We start from the raw sequence: 23,912 nt of genomic DNA on the forward strand, positions 1-23,912 counted from the left end.
TGACCCTTGGGGTCCCTTCCAGCCCTACAAATCTGTGATTCCAAGTGAGCTGAAACACAATTATCTTTCAAAACTCGTACTTCTCTGAATTAAGTAATGCGGTTCCCCATCCAGTGTGTACAATAATGCATACATTAGGAGGAGTTGTGCCTAAAAGGCACGCATTAATAAAATTAGATATAAAAATGCATTATGTTAGGGGAAACTGATTGCAGAGATGTTTTAAGTTCATCAAAGTTGCATCTAAAAAAATAGTGCTTATTAGGTGAAATTCACAATTAAATGCTGATGAATTTTCATGAGGATTTCTTATTTTTTTACTTGTGGAAACGTGGAAAGCTGAATTTAATATTAGAAAAACAAGAAACTGAAACTGACAGATTCATGTTGACCCCAGCCAACATGGCTTGAGGTCTTGCAGCGACGACGGGAGTTGTAGTCAGATAACATCTGTAGGGAAGGCTGCGCAAGGACGCACATTTGCATTTTTTGCTTTCTTTTAGGCAGGGTTAAATGTCCTGCACACCCAGTTCTTGGGGCTGAGAAGGGGAAGGAGAAAGTTGCAAGCCTGTTGTGCTGAACTGACATCTAGGCAGGCAATTAAACAACATCTTGTTTTCCTGATGATCTTGGTGGTGGTTGGGGGAGGGGAGAGGTCAGTCGCTGCGACATCTGAAGGGTGTTAACCTCTTATTAACACCTTCAATTTGTGAAAGGTTTTGATTGTCATCTCCTGGCCCAGCTTTGTCCCTTCCCAATTGTCGAGGGGACGCATCCAATCTTCACCAAATAATTGTGCCCTCTGCAACTCCCCCCCCCCCCGCTGCAGTGGCTGCATCCGTAGCAGCCTCTCAGAGAGACTTGTGGACAAGTTTCATTTTGAATGATCATAACAGCACAAGAAGCGGCGCTGGATCAGGCCAGTGGTCCATTGAGCCCAACATCCTGCTTTCAGATGCCTCGGATGGGAAACTTTGGCACCATCCTGACTAGAAGACATTGACAGCCCTCTCTACCTCCTCCATGAATTTGCTCGGTCCTCTATTCAAGCCATCCAAGTCGGTGGCCATCACTGCCTCCCGTGGCAGGGAGCCCCATAGTTTAACTTTTCTCTGTCTTCCAATATCTCCCAATATTCAACTTCATTGGCATTCCTCCACACCATGTGTGATTTTATAAGCTTCTGACTTGCCTTTTCTCTTCAAAGTCTCCAAAGTTGCAACCTTTCTTCGTAGGCAAGTCACTCCATCCAATCTGTCCTTTGGGTTGCCCTTTTCTGCACCTTTCCCACCTTGTGGTTGGCATCCATCTGTCTCGAGAAGGCAAGCCGCTGCTTTTTAGCAGTGACCTCCCCGGGGTGCAAACCCGGGCAGTGTGTCTGGAGTCTGGGCTGCTCAGATGATGTGCTCAGCCTGCTTCCAAAGGAGAGCACAGCAAGACGTTTGGCACCAGCTTAAGTGTAAGAGTTGCTTGATGGAGGCATGCAAAGAGCCACACTCCACATTTGTGTCGGGTTTGCTCCTTAGCCTTTTCCCCTCCCAAAGATATCTTGCAAGGCAGCAGAGTTTTAAAGTCAGTTTTCCTTCTCCTAGATGGGCTCCCTTCCCAGGTGGACAAGCCCCACCTGCCCCTCACTTTCCTCTGCAGCGCAGGCAGAAACTGCTTTCTTGACCGTTGGACCTGCTCTTGGTCTCATCTGCTCAATGCGTGAGAACCTTGTCTTCGCATGCAGGGGAAGTTCATAACTCACTGAGGGTTTGAAACCCATCGGCTCCCCTCACCTGGTTTAGCCGGCCCATCGAGGCCATTGCTGCTGGGCTTGTGGCTCCTGTCTCATGCTGGCAGCTTCTGGGACCCACAGTTGAGAGCTGAGTGCAGGGTGGGGACCAAAGGGGGGTGGGCTACCTCAGAAGGAGCATCATGTGTTCCCCCCACCTCAGGTACTGCCCCTCCTCTAACATGCCATACACCCCAACTCTACAATGTCCTTTTTTTAGATGAGGCAACAGCACCTGCAGACATCTCTGTGGCTTGGGGAACAGGGGGTTGGGAGAGCCTCTGCCCCTCTCCTCTGCCTCCCCCCTTTTTGTGGCTGCTCTCAATGGTGCAGAAGCAAGGGCAGTGAAAGCAGTGCGCAGCCCCAAGCTCCACAGGGCTCTCCTTGGTTTGGGAGCAGAGGCAATGGGTGACCTGTGCAACGCCCAAATTCTGCACCCCTCTGCCTCCCTCCCTTCTAAATCATAGTTGCAGTGTCCCCAATGGTGCTCTGCGCCCAGCGCAACTGAACTGGCCCCGCTCCCCTAAACCTGCCTCTGGCAGAGACTACACATCTTCCAAAACACAGAGGCAAAACTGGTGTGTTCAAACCCCTCCTGGTGACCTGCATGGAAGAATTTGGGTTGAGGTCTTCAAATCTCCTGGAGTTCTTGGTTCATGGATAGGAGGCCTGTTGACATCCACGTGCCACGATGGCTCTGCACTGCCTCTGCAGTCGGAGGCAGGAATGCTTCTGAACGCCAGTTGCTGGAAACTGGCGCAGGAGGGGGCAGAGGGCGGCTGTGATGGAATCCTGCCTGCTGGTTTACCAATAGAGCCACCTGGTTGTCCAGCGTGAGAGCTGGGTGTCCTTCTGGTGTCCTTGGCCTGTTCCACTTGCAGTTCAAGGCACCCATTCCCTCTGTACTCCCTGAACTCTGCGGCACCCTTCTTGCACAAGCCAGGCACATTACGCAGACCTTGAAACAATTTGCACCTCTAAATAGCTACTTGGGACCAGTGCTCTTTGTGTTGGAGTGCTGTGCACCAAAGGTCATCGGTCAGAGGGACACGGGCTTGTAGGTGTCTCTCACCCCCCACCCCAATTCCTCTTGGAAAGTTTTGATGCCAGAAAAGACACTTTCTGTAACTACCAAGGAGTTAATTGTCAGCTTCGAGCAGTGGAGTCCTAGCCCACATTGCATCCTGCTGTTATGAAGGTTTGCGAAGACAATTAAAAGCCCTTCTCCTTTCCCCACTAGCCTACACACACACACACACACACACACACACACACACACACACACACACACACTATACCTCTTTTTGGCTGCTGTTGATAATTGGTGGGTCAGGGGTGTGGAGAAACTCTGCCTTTCCTAGCAGTTAGAACTGACTCTTTGTGAACCGAGGTTCATTGCCTAACACCATCAAGCAGCGGACTCCACTAGCACCATATTTTGATTGGTGTGATCTGTCTCTGCTTTGGTCTCCTGGACGAGATCTGTGCCTTGGCCATTAGCATGGAGGTCCCTAAAGCAAACTCTCAGTCTGCATGTGCAAAGGGGGTGATCTCATGACAAAAAGAGACTGTGGCAATTGCACTTTGTTCATGTTCATTTCTTCCTTGTTTGCACCATACACACACTTTGAAACAGGTATTGCTTTGTTTGCACCCTGTGGGGAGATAGTGCAGGACAGGGAGGGAAGAGGAGACCCCCCAGGCAAGGTTGAAAGAGAAAGTGGTAGTCTGGCTGCAGGTTCAACCGCTGCTGCCCTCGTTCTCAGTTGCTCATCTGCAAAATGGCAACAACGGGAGCCTACTTCCCCTCTAGGTTTGTTAGGTGGGCAGGTGTAATTAACGTCTGCAAATAAGGAGCGCATAGACATTGCTAGCAACAGGAACTCCTTGAGTGGGGCAGCTCCCGGGATTATGCATTGGCTGAGGCAGGAATGTTGAGTCCTGGAAGTCTCCTGCAACTCCACCTCCCATTCCCTGAGCAATCTCTCTCAGGGTAAGTGTGCAAACCCTATAAAAAGCTTTTCTCCCGGCTCCTGCTTTATTGCCACTCTCTGCTGGGGAATCCCGGCGTCCTCTGCTTCCCTCCTTCCACATCTGTCTTTTTTCTATTATAAGTGCCTTGCTCAATGGGTGCAGAAGCCTGAGCTCTCGGGAGGAAGTGTAGGGCTGTGTGTGTGTGTGTGTGTGTGCATCTTCACAGTCCATGAAATGCTCTGCTCGCTTTTGCCAACACTGTCAAGGTGTCTGCTGCAGGAGAGCAGCAACATTTTGGGGAAGCAGGTGGACTGAGGGGGGCTTGAAAGAGGGGCAAGGCAGCAAGCAGCTCTCTTTTGTGGGGCAGAGGGGGAAATGTCCAAACTGACACTGCCCAGAGCTTTTGGGACTTTGACAAGCTTGATTGGGAGTCAGTTTTACTTTCTCTGTTGGATTTTGGATTTTACTGCGGTATTTTCGACTGTCCTGTGTTTCAGCTGAACCCTTTTGGGGGGTTGGAAGAAACTTTTTATTCTGCTTTGCCCAGAGAACTATACAATGGGACAATTCACAATTATCTAAGTACGTAAACTAAACTGATAATAAACTGCCCTGCTTACTGAAGTGTTCCTTTTTAGTGTGTGTGTGTGTGTGGGGGGGTGCCCCCTGACACTCACCCATCCAGCCTCAGTTTCACTTCTGGCTCCTAGACTGAAGACTGTTCTCTGCGGGTGGTGTCCCCGGAGAAGCTGAACCCCTGGCCTGGCTGTGCTGGCAGCCGCCTTGGTCAGTGGGGATGTCTTTGTGATGACCTGCCCTCCTCATGGAGGCATCTGGGAGCTTGTGGGCAACCTTGCGGTGTGTCCTCACTGAAATGTTTGCAGGTGCAAACTGCTTTCTTTCCAAACAGTGCCTGTCCCATAACTTCCTGCTGAAATCCTGCAACATTGCAGACCACAAATGCCCCAATTGCTTATTTGTTTGTTTTGTCCCACTTTTGTTGCGCTATATAGCACAAGAGATGCCCCTCCAGGTGTCAACATTATGGGAACTTTGGGAGAACTATGTCCAGAACAAACCCACCACTAATGAGCTATTACTATTGCAGAACACACCTGACGTGTGTGTGTGTGTGTGTGTGTGTGTGTGTGTGTGTGTGTGTGTGTGTGTCCCCATCCCTGGTCTGGAGAGGCCCCAAAGTGTTTTTGGGGGTGTTTCATTTATCCAAAATGCATCTTGCAAGTCTTGACAGAGGAAGGGCCACAACTCCGGGGGTGGAACACCTGCTTTGCATGCAGAAGTTCTCCTGTTCAATCCCCAGCGGCCTCATCGCCAGGTAGGGCTGGGCTCACCCCCTGCCTGAGACCCTGGAGAGCTAGGGCTGCCAGTCAGGGTATGCTGGGTGTGCCAAGTGGACCAGCGCTCTGACTGAGTACAAGGCAGTAATCCTTTCCACAGTCCTATAGGGTAAAGGTAAAGGTACCCTTGACCGTTAGGTCCAGTCGCGGACAACTCTGGGGTTGCGCGCTCATCTTGCTCTATGGGCTGAGGGAGCTGGTGTTTGTCCACAGACTGCTTGACTAAGCTGCTTCTGGTGAACCAGAGCAGCGCATGGAAACGCTGTTTACCTTCCTGCCGGAACGGTACCTATTTATCTACTTGCACTTGTCGTGCTTTCGAACTGCTAGGTTGGCAGGAGCAGGGACCGAGCAACGGGAGCTCACCCCGTCATTGCGGGGATTCACATTGCCAACCTTCTGATTGGCAAGCCCAAGAGGCTCTGTGGTTTAGACCACAGCGTCACACCACGTAAGACGGCATTATTATGATTATCCTCCTGGGTGGGTGTGAGAGAGTATACAACTTGTGGAAGCCACCAGGTGGAGATCCTTGGAGGTGTCCTCTGGGCCCCCAAACCTCCACAAGACTGCTGTGGATTTAGCAACGCAGCACCCCCCCTCCTCTGCAACCTGCCCCCGTCCTTCCTGGGCATGCAGGTGAGGGGGAGAGGGCACCCCGTTGGCACCGGGGAGTGAAGTGGGGGCTTTCCCTAACAGCCGGTTCCTTCCACTCTGCGTTCCTTCACGCTGCTGGAGGAGCACGTACTGTGTCCCGGAGGGCAAAATGTATCGACAGCAGACTCCCGAGAGACACTGGCCTTTTTGTGTGCAAACAACGGGGTGGTTCTCCCTCCCTCAGGGATGGGGGATGCGCCCAGCAAGACACTGTGTTGAGAACTGGGCCAGATGCCAGGGGATTCAGATAAGAGCGCTGATGAGCCAAGCAGCCATTGTGCTCTCCAGCCGGGGGCTTGCTTTGCAGCTGGGGGCGGGGTCTCCAAAGCCAGCCTTGCTGAGCTGCCCCCACAAACTGCCCCTGGAGCCTGAGGAGGAGGTAGGGAGGCTGAAAAAATTCATTGTACTTCCTTCCTTTCTTCCTGCCTTCCTTTCAAGGCGCTCTAAGCAGTGCACGTGGTCTGTGCGTGTCTTCCTCGTCTGCGTTCTTATCCTCACAACAACCCTGTGAGGTAGACTAGGCTGAGAAGCAGCGACTGGCCCAATGTTCCTCAGTGGGTCTGCCCTACTTTCCAAAAAGCGCTTTGCTGTCCTTACTCTCTGCATTCATGTCCCCCCTGTTCCTCCAAGGAGCTCAAGGCTCTCATCCGCAAAACAGCCCTGCCAGGTAGGCTAGGCTGAGAGGCAGAGGCTGCCCCCCCCCGGTGAGCTTCATGGGGGAGCAGGGATTAGAAGCCCGGCCTCCCAGCTCCTTGTCCAACCTGCTAACTGGCTCTGGGAGCCCCTCCTGGCCCCTCTGCGGAGTGGGGCCGGGCCCTGGATGCCTGCCCCAGATGCTGACCCACAGAAGCTGGTGTCCTAATAAATTTGCCCATGAAAAAAGTTGCAGCAAGGGACTGTTTTTGCCACGGCAGATAAAGCCATAAATCTTTTGGTGGTTTATCAACCTGTGTCCCCAAGCGCTGTTCAGCCCTGCGGATTGGAGAGCCACTTGGCCGAATGAGGCACTTGCAGGATGTCCCGCGCTCAATTTCCAGAATCCTACAAGTCTAGAAGGTGGTGGGCAAAGTTGTGACTTGGGGGAACAATTGGAAACTCTTGTGGAACCTTAAAGGCCAAGAAATGTATTGCTGCAACTCCAACTCACTCTACCAGGTGCCTGAATTGAAATCTTAGTTGGGGGAAGCGGTATGGTGGGAGCAGAATGGCAAGGAGATGCAATAATTAGTCAGTGACAATTAAGGCTTAAAGGTAAAGGTAAAGGGACCGCTGACCGTTAAGTCCAGTCGTGGATGACTCTGGGGTTGCGCGCTCATCTCGCTCTATAAGCCGAGGGAGCCGGTGTTTGTCTGCAGACAGCTTCCGGGTATGTGGCCAGAAGGACTAAGCCGCTTCTGGCGAACCAGAGCAGCGCACGGAAACGCCGTTTACCTTCCCGCCAGAGCGGTACCTATTTATCTACATGCACTTGGATGTACTTTCGAACTGCTAGGTTGGCAGGAGCAGGGACCGAGCAACGGGAGCTCACCCTGTTGCGGGGATTCGAACCTCCGACCTTCTGATCGGCAAGCCCTAGGCTCTGTGGTTTAGACTACAGCACCACCCACGTCCCTTAAATATATATTAAGGCTTAAATATATGTTAAACTGGCACAGCTTTAACCTTTTACACTAGCAGGCTGGTGATAATTGACCTAGAATCCTCTGAAGGACACTTTGCATTTGCCCCATGGAGTTCTGGCAGGGCTGGCTCCAGGTTTTAAGTGGGGCCCAAGTGTTTGCTGGTGGGTGGCTTTCTCTGTCAGGTTGGCTTACCTGGCTGTGGGGACCAGCCTTCTAAGCACCTCTGGTTCTTAGGTGCCTTTGAAAGATCCCAGAATGGTGTTAGGTCAGCTGCTGTGTGCAAAATTTTTAAAAAGTGGCTGTGTGTGCTCAGCTGGTGGGGGGGGGGTTACAGGGTGCCTGGTGGGCAGGCATCCTCAGTAGGTCTTGCTGAAGTCCTGGGGCCCTGCCTATAAAGTGAGAGAAGGGAGCTGGGCATGTTTAGCCTGGAGAAGAGGAGGTTAAGGGGTGGTATGATAGCCATGTTCAAATATATAAAAGGGTGTCACATAGAGGAGGGAGAAAGGTTGTTTTCTGCTGCTCCAGAGAAGCGGACACGGAGCAATGGATCCAAACTACAAGAAAGAAGATTCCACCTCAACATTAGGAAGAACTTCCTGGCAGTAAGAGCTGTTCGACAGTGGAATTTGCTGCCAAGGAGTGTGGTGGAGTCTCCTGCTTTGGAGGTCTTTAAGCAGAGGCTTGACAACCATATGTCAGGAGTGCTCTGATGGTGTTTCCTGCTTGGCAGGGGGTTGGACTCGATGGCCCTTGTGGTCTCTTCCAACTCTATGATTCTGTGATTCTAAGAGTCCTTACATCAGATGCATAGCCCTGTGGCCTCTCGTTTAACACCTAGCAGGATCCGGACATGGAAAGGGCCCCACCTCAGTGGCAAAACATCTGCTCTGCATGTTGAAGGTCATGCCACTCTTGTCAAAGCCCCGGAATATCTGAATGACTAAGACCATTGACACAAATGCCCCGGAATTCCTTCTCCTCCTTCATGGAGCCCGGCTGGCTTAGGAAACAAGCTAGGAAGTGGCTTGAACATGAGTGGAGAACTCCGGTCAGATTCTTGCTCTTGATGGGGTCACACCCCTTCTGAAGGAGCAGGTATGTAGCTTGGGGTCCTTTTGCTGTCACCTGAAGCTAAGGTGGCCTTGGTAGTGTGGAGCGCCTTCCATCAGCTTTGGCTGGTGGCCAGCTATGTCCTTATCTGGACGGGGAAAGCCTAACTTCTGTCGCCTATGCATAGTTCAGCCTCTGAAGATGGTTTGGAAACTTAAGCTGGTGCAGAATTTGTTGACCAGGTTGCGCTCACTGGGATGAGACCATTTGAGCGTGTGACACTGAGGGTGACCCAGTGGCACTGGCTGCCAGTTAGTCTCTAGGCCTGGTTCAAAGTGCTGGTTTCGGCCTCTACAGCCTAAATGGCTCAGGATTGCAGGACCTCAAGGGCTGCCTCTTCCCACACAAACTAACCTGGACCCCAAGATCATCCTCTGAGGCCCTTCTCCACGTGGCTGCTCCTTGAGAGGTCCAGAAGGTGGCAACACGAGACGGGGCCTTTTCTGCAGTGGCCCCCCATTTGTGGGATGCTCTCCCCAGGGAGGCTCGTCTGGCGCCTGCGTTCTATATCTTTAGGGGTCGGGTGAAAAATGTGTTCTCATTTAGTATTTTTATGTTGTGAATTGCCAAGAGATTTTCGGATGAAGGATGATATACAAATGCCATTATTATTATTGCTATTACAAAATCCTCTTTGAAGGAAGCTTCTCAGCTGTTTCCTCCTCCTCTTCCTCCCAGGTGGGTGACCAGATGAAGCTGCTGCAGAACTGCTGGAGTGAGCTGCTGGTCTTTGACTACATTTTCCGCCAAGTGCATCATGGGAAGGAGCACAGCATCCTGCTGGTGACAGGCCAGGAGGTAAAAGCACTCATGTCTGCAGGTTCTGCAATGGCCCTGCTCAGAAATGCTGCAGCAAAATGTCTTCGCGTGAAGTGCCACTGCTGTTGCTCGGGATTCTGGCCACTTCCTTTCCTTTCCCCATGCCCACCCCCCTTGTCTCATCACCCCCACCCCCAAAAGTTGGTCAGCCTTCTTTGCCCACTGGGCATCTGGGGGTTTTTTGGGTGTGTGTGTGTGTGTGTGTGGGCATTCCCTCTACATTCTTCCGCCCCAAAATCCCACCACCACCAAGCATGGCTGGGACAGTTTTGGCTACATAAACAACAGCACACATGGAGAGCTGTTATTGCTGTGGGTAGATAAGAACGATGACTTGCCAGGAACGTACAGAGTGTAAGAGGACACAGGTCCCCTGCCCCACGGCAGAGGGAGATAGGGGTCGGGGGTGGGGGAAGAGAATTTGCAAGTACTCCATTGCACATATTTAGTGTGCAGTTTTCTGCACACTTACTTGAGAGGAAGCCTTATGGGATGCTAAGGGACATCACTTGTGAGTCAGCCTGCGTTGGATCGCCTGGCTAGTTAGACTTTGGTCGTTATTACTTATCCTTCTGTGTACAGCCAGCACCCAGATATAACCATATTTCTTGTAATTTAGTCAACAACTCAGCCCATTAACTGCTGCCTTAACAGCTGCTTGCTGAAACGTCTTTCTGGTGGAGGTCATCCCCCACCGCCCAGCTCTTGAACCTCCTTGTTCCCCTGACAAGATGGTACTTTTGGGGGGTCCTGAGCCTTGCCCACCTCTCCTTTCTTCCAGGTGAACATGTCGACCGTTACCATGCAGGCGGGATCCATCCTGAACAACTTGATGCTGAGAGCGCACCAGCTGGTGGCTCACTTCCATTCTCTCCAGGTGGACAGGCAAGAGTTTGTCTGCTTGAAGTTCCTCATCCTCTTCAGCCTTGGTAAGTGCCGAGGGGCGTGGGTGGGGCAGCGAGGGACCTGGGAAGAGCAAACAGGGGCTGCCACGGAGAGCCCCCTCCCACCCTGAGATCTCAACCACAAGAGGTGTTTGGAGGAGACTGGCTTGCTTGTGGGTTCGTCTGCCTGGCGGATGGGGCTGGAAGCCCCCTGTGTCTTTGCTTCCTCCCTACTGCCAGAAGGACGTTTTAAGAGCATGGCTGCTGGAGCAGGCCCATCGACTCCAGCCTCTTCCTCTCACAGTGCCCAGGCAAGCAGGAATTAAGCAATGAGGGCCCCACCCCTGACCTCTTGCGGCCTCCAGCAGCTGGTAAACTGGAACATTGCTGGACAGGCCTTTCCAAAAACATGGATGTTGGCAAGTCTCCTTGAGCGTGTTGTTGAGAGCTGAGGCCATGAAGCAGTTACTGTTCATCTGTGTTTGTGTCCCGAAGAATTCAGGGACAGCCTCGAATGTGGTCAGCCATTGGAGATTACAGCCCTGCCTATCGCCCAGAGGAACTGTGCACAACTTCTGACCTTGGCAGGGAAATGTGGGAGTGCGGTCTGCAAAGGAGTCAGTTTTGTCTTGACTGGTACCTGCCTCTGATCCCTGCCCCCAGAGACCCCTTCTTTCTGCTCAGAAGTTGATTTGCACCAGTTCAGGCAGCCTTGCCTCCCCACCCCCCGCGCATGGCAGTGGAGCAGGGCCGTCTGTGTGGGTGTGAGCAACACTTCCGCCCCCTCCACAACCTCTCCTACAAATGGTTGCACCAGGAGTGGTTGAGTGTGGTATTGGCTGCCTCTGCTAGGCCTGCAAGGTTGCGCACCAGCCCTGGGGCGGCAGGGGTCAAGCAGTGACCGTTTTTGCACTGGGAAGTTAGTGCTGAAGTCTCAGGCTGTTGGTCTGTCCAGCCCAGCATTGCCTACACTGACCGGCAGCTGCTGCTGCTCTTTGTGGTCTCAGGCTTGCTGTTTTATCCCAGCCTCTACCCATAGAATGCCATTTGGCAACTGAACCCAGCGACTGAAATGCAGAGCTTCTGCCTGTTCTGTGGAAGTGCTCAGAGCTGCAGTTCTCTGAGGAAAATGACACCAGCAGCAGTATCCTTCCTGGACGTCTGCCAAAGCTGTAGTCCAGGCTCCTTTTGAGAAAAAAGGTTAAGAAAAGTTTCCTCCTTCCGGCAAATGCTGTTTGCCAGTTTCATGCCTAAAACCCGCCCGGGATTCTGTACCTGAATTGTGCAACCTGAATGCAAATCAAGCCTCTTTATTTTGCATAAATCGAGGCTGAATGAGACCAGTGGCAACCTCCTGTTTCCACATTGTCCAGCCAGGTGCCCTGGTGGAAAAACCCAACCAGGGCTTGAGTTCATCAACACTCTTCCCTCCTGCCAGAGCTATAGCTAGGTGATCTTGCGCCCCTGGCAGAACCGCCCAGATTGCACCCCCGAGCCACGGACAAATTAGCTCTTCTTTCCACCTCTCCTCCACCCCCCCATTCAATTCACCCTCTATTCTTATGAGGCAATAATCAATATTTATATTTATGGACATATTTTAAGCTGATTTTGCCCCCCCCCCCATTGCTTGCACGCCTGGCGGGGGCCCACCTCACCACCCCCTAGCTATGGACCTGCCTCCCCTCAGCCAGTTATGACCCAGCCGCAGAGTGGCCCAGCTGTGAAACCGTTCCATGCTTCATTCTGTACAGCATCCCTCTAGGGACACTTCCTGCAGTGGTCAAGAGACCGGGGTATGGAAGTCAGAACCGCCAGCTAAAGGTTGCAACTTGAGCAATAATGGAAATTAAGAACTGGTCTAGACACACGCAGCTCTTCTAGCTCCTTGATCTTGAACTCAAAGCTCCATAAGCAGGCAAGAGAACATTGCAGGTTTGGCTGCTTCAGATTTAACACACTCAAAAGATTCTAAATACCACCCATTCCCTGCCTTGTCCCTTAGCCACAAGGTGCAAAGCGACAGGAACTGCAGCCGTCCCCACTCCCAAAGAGAGCAAGGTTTCAAGCTCCGGAACTGAGCAAAGGCAGCAAACAGGGTTCTCTCTACACAACTGGAAGGCAGAGACACCTCTGCTTCTGACGGTGGAAGTGGGGCATAACCATTGTGACTAGTGGCCTTTGATAGCCCTCTCCTCCTCCTCCTCCAGGACTTTTTCCAGTCCTCTTCTATAGCCATCTAAGTTGGTGGCCGTCCTGGGGGAGAGAGATCCATGGTTTAATCATACACTGTGTGAGGAAGGGCTTCCTTTTCTCCTTCCAGAAGAATTCTGGGTCAAATGATCTTCTTCAGAGCATATAAGACAAGCTCTGCCCTTGGGTCAGGCCCGAGGGGGCCCATGGAGCCGAGAACCCTGGTCTCACAGATGCCCCGATGGGCAGCTCATAGGCAGGACCTGAGTGCCAGCACACTCTGGCCTCCTGTGGGTTTTCAGCAACTGGTGTTTCTCTTTGGCTTCGCGGCAAAGGACACCCCCACCCCCACCTCCATGATGCCTTCCCTTCCCTTTTTGCGCATTGCGTTAAAACTTCCAGCTGCCGGTGTGGAAGCTTTTCTCCTTCCCCGAAGAAAACCAGGAACAAAAGGTTGCCCTCTGTCCATGCCCCGTGCCCAACTTCCCTCTCTGAGCGTGGTGCCGATTATGCTGCAAGCCGTGTGCCCTCGGCTGTACGGGAGCTGCCACCTCCTCGCTTATATATGCCGGCTGTATTTGCCCTAAAGAAAAGAATGTCTTCTCTCTCTCTCTCTTTTTCTCTCTCTCTCCAGCTCACAATCTGCACTTGGCATCTGTGTGTATGTGTGTGTTTGTGTGTGTATGTGTGCATGCACAAACACAGGGGTGCGAGAGCGGGGAGGAAAGGGCGCCATTTGAGTCTAAATAGATTTTTCTCCTGAGCAGGTAAAAGAGGTTTAATTAAAATTAGGGCTTCTCTGAACAGCAATATTTATGAGGGACGGCACAGGTTAGCTTTGTTCTCCAGAAGGGCTTAATAGAAGCTTAATGGATTGACCCCCCCCCTCCACACGCGCCTGCCTGACTTCCATTCTCCAGCCAGCCACTTGAGGGGATGCGCAGCAAGAGCGGCTTTTATGCGCCTGCATTCCCTTAAGCGATTGCAATTTATCAGAAGCCTCCAGCAGACAAAAGCGGCGTTGAATGCAAAGAACTCTTGAGGGCATAGAAATTGTCCCGGCAGCTCCGCCTGTGTGTGGGGCGGCTTTTGTCACAGGACGGAGTCTTTGCAGCCGCTCTCTCAATGGAGCGCGTCGATGTTATTTGGACAACATTCTTTATGCCTTGCAGGAATGAAAAGATTATTCAAATATTCAATTAAACCGTGAATAGGGTTTCTTCTGCAAACCAGGTGAGTTGATCAAGATGAACCCTCTATTGTTGCTCCACCTCAAAGTGTGTGTGTGGGGTGGGGGGGTGGGGGGGTAGGGAAGAGAAGGCTTCAGCAGCGTAACTTCTAGGGTGTGCGAGTGTGAGGGCTGCGTGTCCCCCTCCCCCTCTTTCTCCTGGAAACGAAAACCACGATAATGTTATGCAGATGAAGAGATTCCATAATTGCGTGCCTGATTATCCCAGCAGTGACTCAGAAATGAAAGGAGACAGCCAGCACCTCAGGTGCTCAGCACAAGGCCCAGGTCAGGGGAACGTGGAAAAAGCCCTGAGGCAGGATGGGGCCCGTCGCCCTCCCAGACCTGCAGTCTGTTCTCCCAGTGGCCAGTGAGACGCCCATTATGGGAAACCCATAAGCAGCGGCCAAGTGCCAGAGAGTGCCCTCTCCCCTCCTGCTGTTTCCACCTGTGGGTCCCCAGATGTTGTTGGACTACAACTCCCATCATCCCTGAGCTCTGGCCTTGCTAGCCAGGGGTGATGGGAGTTGTAGTTCAACAACATCTGGGGACCCACAGGTTGAGAAAGGCTGATACAGTGGTTCTCCACCTGTGGGTCTCCAGATGTCATTCCAATCCTCTTGGAAAGCCGTCCATGTCGGTGGCCATCCCTGCCTCCTGCAGGAGGGAGTTCCATAGTTAAACTCTTCTCTCTGTGAAAAAGTACCATATTTTTGCTCTACAAGACGCACCAGACCACAAGACGCACCTAGTTTTGGAGGAGGAAAACAAGAAAAAAAATATATTCTGAATATCAGAAGCCAGAACAGCAAGCGGGATCGCTGCACAGAGAAAGCAGCAATCCCTCTTGCTGTTCTGGCTTCTGGGATAGCTGCGCAGCCTGCATTCGCTCCATAAGACACACACACATTTACTTTTTAGGAGGGAAAAAGTGAGTCTTACAGAGCAAAAAATATGGTATTTTCTTTGATCTGTCCTGAATCTTCCAACTTTCAGCTTCGTTGGCTATCCCCGAGTTTGGGCGTGATGAGAGAGGAAGAAAAGTTTTCCTCTGCCCGCTTTCTCTGTGCCACGTGTAATTCTATGAGCATTGATGTTGCTGCTGCCTCTTTCTCATTTTTCCTCTACACAAAAAAGTCCCAATTGCTGCAACCTTTCTTCACAGGGGAGTCCCTACGTCCCCAGTGAACTTAGGGCTTCCAAATTTCAGTGGCGCCCTGTGCAATGCCAAAATCCAGCCCCCCCCCAATTGCCTTCCGTTTCACATTGTTGCAGCACTCGCCACGGTGCCCTCTCAGCTCAGCGCCCAGTGCAGAGAAACTGGTTGCGCTCCCCTAAATCCAGCTTTGCCATTCCCTCATCCTTTCTGAACTTTTTCCAGTTGCACATCCCTTTTTGAGGCCAGGGCACCAGAAGTGTTGCACCACAGATTTGTCTAATGCCATTGTGATACTGGCACTCCACCTTTTGGGAAGGCCTTGTGGGCCTTTAGTTGGGCTGGGTCCAGAACTTGGCACGGCTGAGGGAAGCAAGTCCTGAGTGTTTTTATAGGGATGAGAGCCTTGCAGTCCTCTAACTGCCATCAGCCGTGGCCAGCTTGGTCAGGGACTATGGGAGCTGTGTGTCCAGCAATGCTTGGAGGTCAGCAGGCCACCCAGAACTGCTTTACAGGGGGCACAAGGGCAGGTCCCTGCCCCAAGGACCCTGCAGCCTACAATTCTACCCAGGTGGGATGCAGCAGGAAGCAATATGTTGTTGTTGTTGTTGTTGTTGTTTTCAGTTACAGGTGGTTAGGCTCGGTTGTATCCCCTGGGAACTGTGTGCAAGCCTTAGGGTGAGGTATTTAAACCAGCCCTTTCTTCAGAACCCTGAGGACTGAAATATCACTGCTGTTTTTAAGGGAAGTGCCGTCGTTTTGCAGGAGAGCACCTTCTTCACCTGCAGGAGGTCCCAGGTTCAGGGCTTGGAATGTGCTTTGCCTGAGTCTCTGGAGCTCTGCTGTGCCAGCAAACTCCAGTTTCCTTGGAGTTCTCTTGTTTTGAGAGAGGGAGAAAAACTTCCCTCTTTCCTCTCTGCCTTCCATCATTTTATACTCTTCTGCCACGCTGCCTCTTACTCACCTTTTCTCCAAATCAAAAAGTCCCCAGGGCTGCAACCTCCATCCATGGCTCCACCCTCACCTTGGTCATTCTGACGGCCCTTTTCCGAACCTTTTCTAATGCTTCAATGCCCTTCCCGCCCCACCGCCAAAATGGGAAAAGTGCTTATAAACACATACATACAAAAAAACCCAAACCCAAACAGATTTATTTCTTTAAAAAGACCAGCAGCCACAAGCGCAACTAAAATGGTTATATCCACTGATTTGATACATAAAGACACCTGCACTTAAGTTATTTCGGGGGAAAACCCTTGTATCAACTTATATGCCAAATGATCTTACGCCTTCACAACAATCAGGTTTGGATGGTCTTTCAGAATTAAGGGTGGAATCTTAATGTTTAAGGGTATCAGAAGACAGTGTCCAGGGGTCCAACATTTTTGAAACGATGACCATTTTCTTCATGGTTTCAGCCAAACCCTCCATGGAGGAGCTACAAGTACAACTCCACCTCCTCAGACAAATAGCATCAAAACATTCCTTTTGGTAGATTTATAAATCTCTTCATAGGTTTCTTCATCCATTTCTATTGTTGTCACAGTCTCCTCAACATCACCCAACATCTTATTTAAGTGCTGGTCACAAGCATGTAATCTGCCTCGAAATTTTGGTCATTTCTCATTTTCACATCCATTCGTTCATCAAGACCAAGCCTGATGAGATCCAAGGACTCTTCTACAGAATTTGTGGTTTGTTGCTGCTCCACCTCGTCCGCCATTTTTTCAAAGCCTCTTCAATGCCCTTTGGGAGGTGAGGCCAGAATTCTGTGGTTCTAGGCTGAGTGTTGGGAGTGAGAGGGAGGGAGGAGAGGTTTTGGTGGCACCCCCAGAGCGTGGCCCGCTGTGTCTTCCCAGTTAGCCTTGAAAAGGCTCTGCCTCATCTCCCCCTTGTGAGTGTGGCAAGAACAGGTGGCTGCCCACCATTGAGCTGGAGCCCCCTCCCACTGCTGTTGCTTGGCCCCTGTGGCCACGCTCAGCGGATGAAGTCAGGCCCAAGGAAGCATGCTTGCACTGGCAGCTTTTGCCCAGTTTTCAAGAGCAGTGTACACGAGCAGGCACATTTTCAGGCAGGTGCACAGCTTAAGAGGGATATGCTTATCGCTACACCTTCACACCTGTCTCTCTCATCCTCCTGCCCCTTGCTTTTTGGCTGAGCTGCTTGAGGCACCTTGGATCACGGTTTCCATGTCAGCTGAGCCCTGATGTCACCTGGGAAGGCCAAAGAGATTAAGCCCCAATCCCTCCAGCCGGTGTTTAGAGAGGAACACAACAGAGCGGCTTTGAAGTGAAGGTTTGTTTAGGGAACACCATAATGCAAGAAGAAGAACTGATTGTCCGATACAGTTTGTTTTTCTCGCATAGCCTTTACCAGCCTGATGCTCATCTGCAAAGCATAAGGCTGGCAAGGTCAGTCCTTGTTCATCCAGGCAGATGAAGCTTATGAAGGTAGGAAGAGCCATTAGCTGGATCAGGCCAAGGTGCTATCTAGTCCTGTTCTCACAGTGGCTGACTAGATGCTTGTGGGAAACCAGCAAGCAGGATCCTTGCACAACAGCAGGTCTCCTCTCCTGTGGTTTCCTGCATCTGGTATTCAGAAGCCTCTCTGCCTCTTGACCACAGACTCCTCCTCCTCCTCCATGGATTTGTCCAAACCTCCATCAAGGCTCGTCAAATTGGAGGCCATCATTGCCTCCTATTGGGAAGCTGGTGGCGCTGTGGGTTAAACCACAGAGCCTAGGACTTGCCGATCAGAAGGTCAGCGGTTCAAATCCCTGTGACGGGGTGAGCTCCCATTGCTCGGTCCCTGCTCCTGCCAACCTAGCAGCTCGAAAGCGTGTCAAAGTGCAAGTAGATCAATAGGTACCGCTCCGGCAGGAAGGTAAACGGCATTTCCGTGCGCTGCTCTGGTTCGCCAGAAGCGGCTTAGTCATGCTGGCCACATGACCCGGAAGCTGTACGCCAGCTCCCTCGGCCAGTAAAGCGAGATGAGCACCGCAACCCCAGAGTTGGTCACGACTGGACCTAATGGTCAGGGGTCCCTTTACCTATACCACCTCCTGTGGGAGGGAGTTCCATAGTTTAATGTTCTGCAACATGAAGAACTCCTTCCTTTTCTCTGCCCTGAATCTCCCAACATTTAGCTTGGTTGGATGTCTACGAGTTCTGGCGTCATCAGGCGAGAGGGAGGGGGGAAAACTCTGCTTTCTCCACACCACATGCAATTGTATATGCTTCTGTCAGGTCACATCAAGTCCCCTTTTCTCTTCTCCCCTGTGAGCCTCTCCATCAACCTCAGCCGTTCTGCAGATATCAGCCAGTGGCTTGTGCGAGCTCTGCAAGGGACACCTTCCATGCCTGTGCGCCCAGGAGGAAGTCCCTCCCCCCACTCAACGCATGTCCCCCCTTATTTCCCCCCTCCCCCTCCCCCCCCGCTGCAGATGTGAAATACTTGGAGAATTCCAGTGTGGTGAAGGAAGCCCAGGAGAAGGCTCACGCAGCCCTGATGCAGTACACCGTCTGCAACTACCCGCACGCCACGGACAAGTTCCGCCAGCTTCTGATGCAGCTGTCTGACATCCGCTCCCTGAGCATGCAAGCGGAGGAGTACCTCTACCACAAGCACCTGAGTGGGGACGTGCCCTGCAACAACCTCCTGATTGAGATGCTTCACGCCAAGCGGAGCTGAGAGGAGCGCCCAGAAAGGCTCTCCGTCCCCCTTTCGTCCGGGGAAGAGACTCATGGCAGCAGAGGGGCAAGGGGGGTGGCAGGGAGGATTGGAGGGGTGCGTCGGGTGACAGGGAGGAAGGGTGAGTGTCTCGTCTTCCCCTCCCCACAGGCGACCTCTCCACGTTCCGTCTTTCCTACAGAGCCCAACCCTTGCCTGCCTTTTGGTGTGATTCCTACAGAGTCCCAGGCTCTCGCTCTCTAAAAGCCATGGGGGTCAGCTGTGTGGGGACTGCCCTTGGAGGCCATTTAGGGGACACTTTGGGTGGGAGTTTGCTTTCCTAAGTGGGCGGAAGAGAAGTCTTCTCCCAGGGTGTGTGAGAGTGGAGGCATCTGCCCAAGCTCTCCACCTGTTCTCCAGGCATGGTCCTCTAGCTAGGTGGCTGGGGAAAGAGAGAAAAAGGCCCAGCGCAGCTACCCATTGGAAGGCCCCTGCACCTCACCTCACCTGTTCCTCTGCAGGTAGTGGCCTTGTTGGCCACAAGGATGATTTCTGTGGCCCATGGGCCACCATGAGTGCGAGTTTGTTGTGCCTCAGATACACTGAAGCCCCTCTTCCCCTTGGGGCTTCATTTTGGGAGACCTTTCTCCGAGGCCTTGCAGCTATGAGTTGAGCAAGTCAGGTGCTCCTTTTATTTTGATTTTGTTATCTGTTTATTGCATTCATATATCTATATATATCTATATATATTCTTCCCCCCTCCCTTGCACATCACATTCCCTGAGCCTCTACTTTGCATTGGGAGGATACGATAACCGATGTTTGTTTCCTGAATGTATTTTTTGCCGTTGTACCTTTGGAGCAGGTGCTCAGATCGTCTTTCTGTGTGTTTCCTGGGGTGGGGTCTTCCTTCGTCTGCCGCTGGACACAACCACTACTTTGGCTGGACAAATAGACCCAGCTAGAAGCACTGCTTGCCTAGCCCATGACTTAGGCAGCTCTTACTACCCTGAGTGGTTTGATGGAGACCCAGACAGACGTACCCCTCTCACAGGGCTTCCCCATCTTCTTCTGAGGAGCATCACACCAGGGTGTGACCCACAGACACCAGTGTGCTTGTGGGGCTTGGGACAAGAGGCTGCATTCCTGTACAGTGGTACTTCTGGTTACGTACTTACCGGTAATTCGTTCTGGAGGTCCGTTCTTAACCTGAAACGGTTCTTAACCTGAGGTACCACTTTAGCTAATGGGGCCTCCTGCTGCCACTGCACTGCCACTGCACGGTTTCTGTTCTCATCCTGAAGCAAAGTTCTTAACCCAAGGTACTATTTCTGGGTTAGCGGAGTCTGTAACCCAAAGCGCCTGTAACCTGAGGTACTACTGTATTGCAATATCTTTTTGAGTGTTTTTGTGAGGGAGGCTCCGCAGCCTTTGCCAATCCTATGCCCCAACTACTGGTACTGCAGGACAGTAGCATCTTATGTGCATCTAATCTGGTGTGATTTCAACCATACGCGGTTGAAGGTCGGCTGATTCAAATTTCAATATTTAAATCCAGGCAAGGATCTTAAAACCTCTTTTTGTGCCATGTCTGCTTGGGCTTACCTGGCAGGCAATGTGCTTTCACACTCTCTGCTTCAGTTGGGGAGCTCTGGTTTTCATCTACATGAAACTACTGATTGGGATCATCTGGCGTTTAGTCTTGTTGGTCTTCCAGAGGGCCTGCTGTGGTTTGGTACGAGCCCTCCTGGAACATGGCTTGAACCCCCGAGGACATTAGAACTGTAAAGTTGGAAGGGCCATCTAGTCCAGCCCCCTGCAGGGCAGGGGATCTCAACTACATCATACATGACAGGTGGCCACCCAACCTCTGCTTAAATACCTCCAAGGAAGAAAGTGTCCAGCATCTCTCACAGAAGTCTGCTCCACTGTCAATTAACTGTCAGGAAATTCTCCTTGATATTGAGTTGGAATATCCTTTCTTCTAACTTGAATCCATTGGTTTGGGTCCTAACCTTTGGAGCTGGAGGAAACAAACTTGCTCTGTCCTCCATGTGACAGCCCTGGAGTTATTTGAAGATGGTGAACTCTCAGTCTCCTCTTTTCCAGGGTAAACATACCCTGTTCCAACAACTGCTCCTCATAAGGCTTGGCTTCCAGACCCTGTGTCATCTTGGTCACCATCCTCTGCACATGTTCCAACTTGTCAACATCCTTCCTAAACTGTGGAGCCCAGAACAGGACGCAGTCTTCCCAGTGTGGTCTGACCAAGGCAGAATAGAGAGAGACTATGACTTCCCTTGATCTGGACACTAGACTTCTGATAACTCAGCCTAGAATAGCTTCGGTTTTTTTGCTTCTGCATCACACCATTGACTCATGATAAACTTGTGGTCTTCTAAGACCCATATATCCTTTCCCCATGTATTACTTAGCCCCCCTCTTATATTTGTACAGCTGTTTCTTCCTACCTAAGTGTAGAAGCATATATTTGTCCCTATTGAAATTCGTTTTGTTAGTTCTTTGATATGTTAAAGTCATCTTGAATCCTGAGTCTGCAGCATTAGCTATCCCTCCCCACCTGCAGATTCCTTAATCCAAGTCATTTATAAAGACGTTGAACAACAACATGACAGAACCCTGTGGAACACCACTTGTCACTTTGTTCCAGCATGGTAAGGAACCATTAGTGAGCTCTCTTTGGGTTTAGTCGGTCAACCAGCTACAGATCTACAGCCCACATTTACCAGCTTATCTGCAAGACTATCATGGGAGACTTTGTCAAAAGCCTTACTGAAATGAAGATATATTATGTCCACAGCATTCCCTGGATCCACCAATGCCGTAACTCGATCAAGATCAGAAATTAGATTCGTCTGGCATGACTTGTTTTTGAGAAACTCATGCTGGGTCTTAGAAATCACAGCATCCTTTTCTAAGTGCTCATAGTTTGACTGTTGAATTATCTGTTCTAGGACCTTTCCTGGTATCAATGTCAAGCTCACTGGTCAGTGGCTACCTGGCTCTGCTTTCCCTCTCTTTGAAGATGGGGACACCTCCAGTCTGTAGGGACCTCACCTGTTCTCCAAGAATGCTCAAAGATCGTAGGGAGAGGCTCTGAGATCACATCTGCAAGCTCCTTTGGTACCCTTGGGTGCAGCTCATCAGGCCCTGGAGATCTGAATTCATTTAAAGTAGCCAGGTGTTCCCTTACCACCTCTTTTCCTATCTTGGGCTGCAGCATCTTCCATACATCATTGATTCAGTTAGCACCAGGTTGGGCATCGCTTTCCTTGTGGGTGAAGACAGAGGCAAAGTAGGTGTTGAGTAGTTCCGCCTTCTGTCTGTCGCCCAATACCATTTCCCCGTCTTCTCCATGCAGAGGACCCTCCACTTGCTTGTTCTTCCTCTTGCTTTGAAAACAGTAATAAAATGTCAGGAATGACTCAGTTGTTTTATAGCGGAGGTTGCACCAGATGAAGGCAGGGCTTCCGTGTTTGTTTTCTCCTGGCTCCCCTTTTCTCAGTGAGAGCACTCAGGCCCACCCGCCCTTGCCCTGTGACCGAGTGGAGCTCCTCTCTGATCTGGGGCTGGTGGCGCCCCATCAGAGCCAAGCCACAGCTCTGTGGAGGAGCAGCTGTGAGGCTGTTGTGTGCCTTCCCACCAGACCTTTGCAGAGCCTTCGATGAAGAAGCCTTCAGACGCTTTGACAATGCTGCTGTGATCGCTTCATTCCCCCCCCCCTGTGGGTTTTGATTACACTGCTGCATTTTCTGCTCCACATATAATGTTTGGACTAATTTTGTGTGTCTCTTCTGGTTTGAAAGAGTTGGAGAAGACAGTTTGGAAGTGCCAAGCTCTGCCTGTATTATGTTTTTTTCCCCTTATGAAATAAAAAGTGCTCTTAAGTGTCTCCCTTCTCAACATTTTACTCAGAAGGTCCTTCTGAGCATTGGTTAGTGGTGAACTATCTTACCAAATAAGACATTCCAATAAATTTTTCAATTCACTTATAGCTCTGTGTGTGCGTGTGTTTTCTTTTCCTCCCCTCCTCAAAAAAGTCTGCATCTTTGGTTGGGTACCATTCAGGGCGGTGTGGAGAAAGGCGCTCTGCACCTGCTCAGAGACACTGCTCAATTTATCATTACATTACAGGTTCAGTGGTGAGTCCTGCCATGAGAGCATGATATGGGTGGTCAACACCTTGGGTGCAAGAAGTTTCCACCAGCAGGGCCAGATCCCTGTCTCTGCACATTTCTCTCCCTCTCTGAAGGACATCTTTTGGCAGCAGATGGTAGGCAGGCTATTTACAGGCCTCCCGGGGCTGAAGATGTTTGGATCGTGTCCTCGCAAGTGAGCCTGGGAATAGCAGCAGTTTTGGGGGAGTTTGCTCAGTCATGTAACACTTGAGGCAATTCTTATGCCTGCGCAGTTGGCCGACTCTGTATGGAAAGGCGCACACACACACACACACACACACACACACACACACACCACCCTCCCCATAATCCTCAGCTAAAGACTCATTAGTCTCCCGCACTAATTGGCTTCAGTGGGCAAACGCTGGCCTTCTGCAATGGCATTTGCCTGGGCACCAAAATTAAAATACGAGCCGCCATTTTTTCAATGCAAGGACTGGAAAGTGCCTGGACCGGCAGGAGAAGCAGAAAGCTCTTCCCACAGATGATGCACGGCAAATGTTTCTGGGGGAAGAGGCTGACTGTGATAAGGCACCTGGATTGAGTCCAGCTGGGATGTGTGTGTGTGGGGGTTCCCACATTCCTCCCAGAAGGAAGTCTGGGACAAAATCTGCGCTGGGAGTTTGGTGGGGGCAGGAAAGAGGCAAGCCTCTCTGCGGCCAAAAGGGAGGTGGTTGATACGAAGGCAGAGCAGCAGAAAGAGGCGGCTGGGTCTGGTGCTGTGGCCACAGATGCTCCCACTCTGCCTCACCCCCCATGAAGGTTTCTGTGTTGAAACTGGGGCTGCGCCGCCAGGGACAGGAATCTTGTGGCTTAGCCCTGCTCATAACGACTCCCAGCTCCCACCAGCCAACAGGAAGCGGGGATGGGAATTGGGAGTCCAGGGCTGGTGAACCAGTGGGTGTTCCTGGCTTCCAAATCTCGCCACCCCGTCTCTTTCTGTGTTCCTTAAGAAATCAATCTTTTAGTGCAGTCACACCCCCTTGGGAACTCCGTGACTCTTGGCGACAGGCAAACACCTTTTGGTATCTGCCAGAAAAACCTTTCTCATTCACACAAACCCATCCGGATGTGCAGTGTGCTTACATGTGCTTTAATCTGTTTTCACTGGTTTTATTGATTGTGTTTTCATCTGGTTTTAGTTTATAATTGATATTCTTTTTTTTCTTTTCAAATATTGTAAACAGTTGCTTTTAACATTTTTTGGCCCGTGATTTTATTGTTTCATTCTTTTTGTAAACCTCTCCTCCCCCTTTTTTCAAATCA

At 51.2% G+C, this 23,912-nt stretch overlaps 1 protein-coding gene and 1 pseudogene across 2 annotated transcripts in view; one reads left to right on the top strand and one right to left on the bottom strand.

Moving 5' to 3' along the window:
* The window catches only part of NR5A1 (nuclear receptor subfamily 5 group A member 1), a 48,367-nt gene extending 25,905 nt beyond the window's left edge, over positions 1 to 22,462 (top strand). The window contains exons 4-6 of the mRNA XM_081179782.1: positions 9,177 to 9,296; positions 10,099 to 10,246; positions 18,221 to 22,462. Coding sequence (XP_081035908.1) covers positions 9,177 to 9,296; positions 10,099 to 10,246; positions 18,221 to 18,468 — 516 coding nt within the window. The 3' untranslated portion in view covers positions 18,469 to 22,462. The remainder of the gene's footprint in view (positions 1 to 9,176; positions 9,297 to 10,098; positions 10,247 to 18,220) is intronic.
* On the bottom strand, positions 1,258 to 17,377 carry LOC308579072 (U6 snRNA-associated Sm-like protein LSm3 pseudogene; annotated as a pseudogene). Its single transcript, XR_014013423.1, has 2 exons — positions 14,995 to 17,377; positions 1,258 to 1,282 (listed from the first exon to the last, which is right to left on the bottom strand). The product of XR_014013423.1 is annotated as a U6 snRNA-associated Sm-like protein LSm3 pseudogene (transcript).
* Positions 22,463 to 23,912: the final 1,450 nt, after the last annotated feature.

The sequence above is a fragment of the Podarcis bocagei genome (genome assembly GCF_964188305.1).
Source record: "Podarcis bocagei genome assembly, chromosome: Z".
NCBI classification, from domain to species: Eukaryota; Metazoa; Chordata; class Lepidosauria; order Squamata; family Lacertidae; genus Podarcis; species Podarcis bocagei.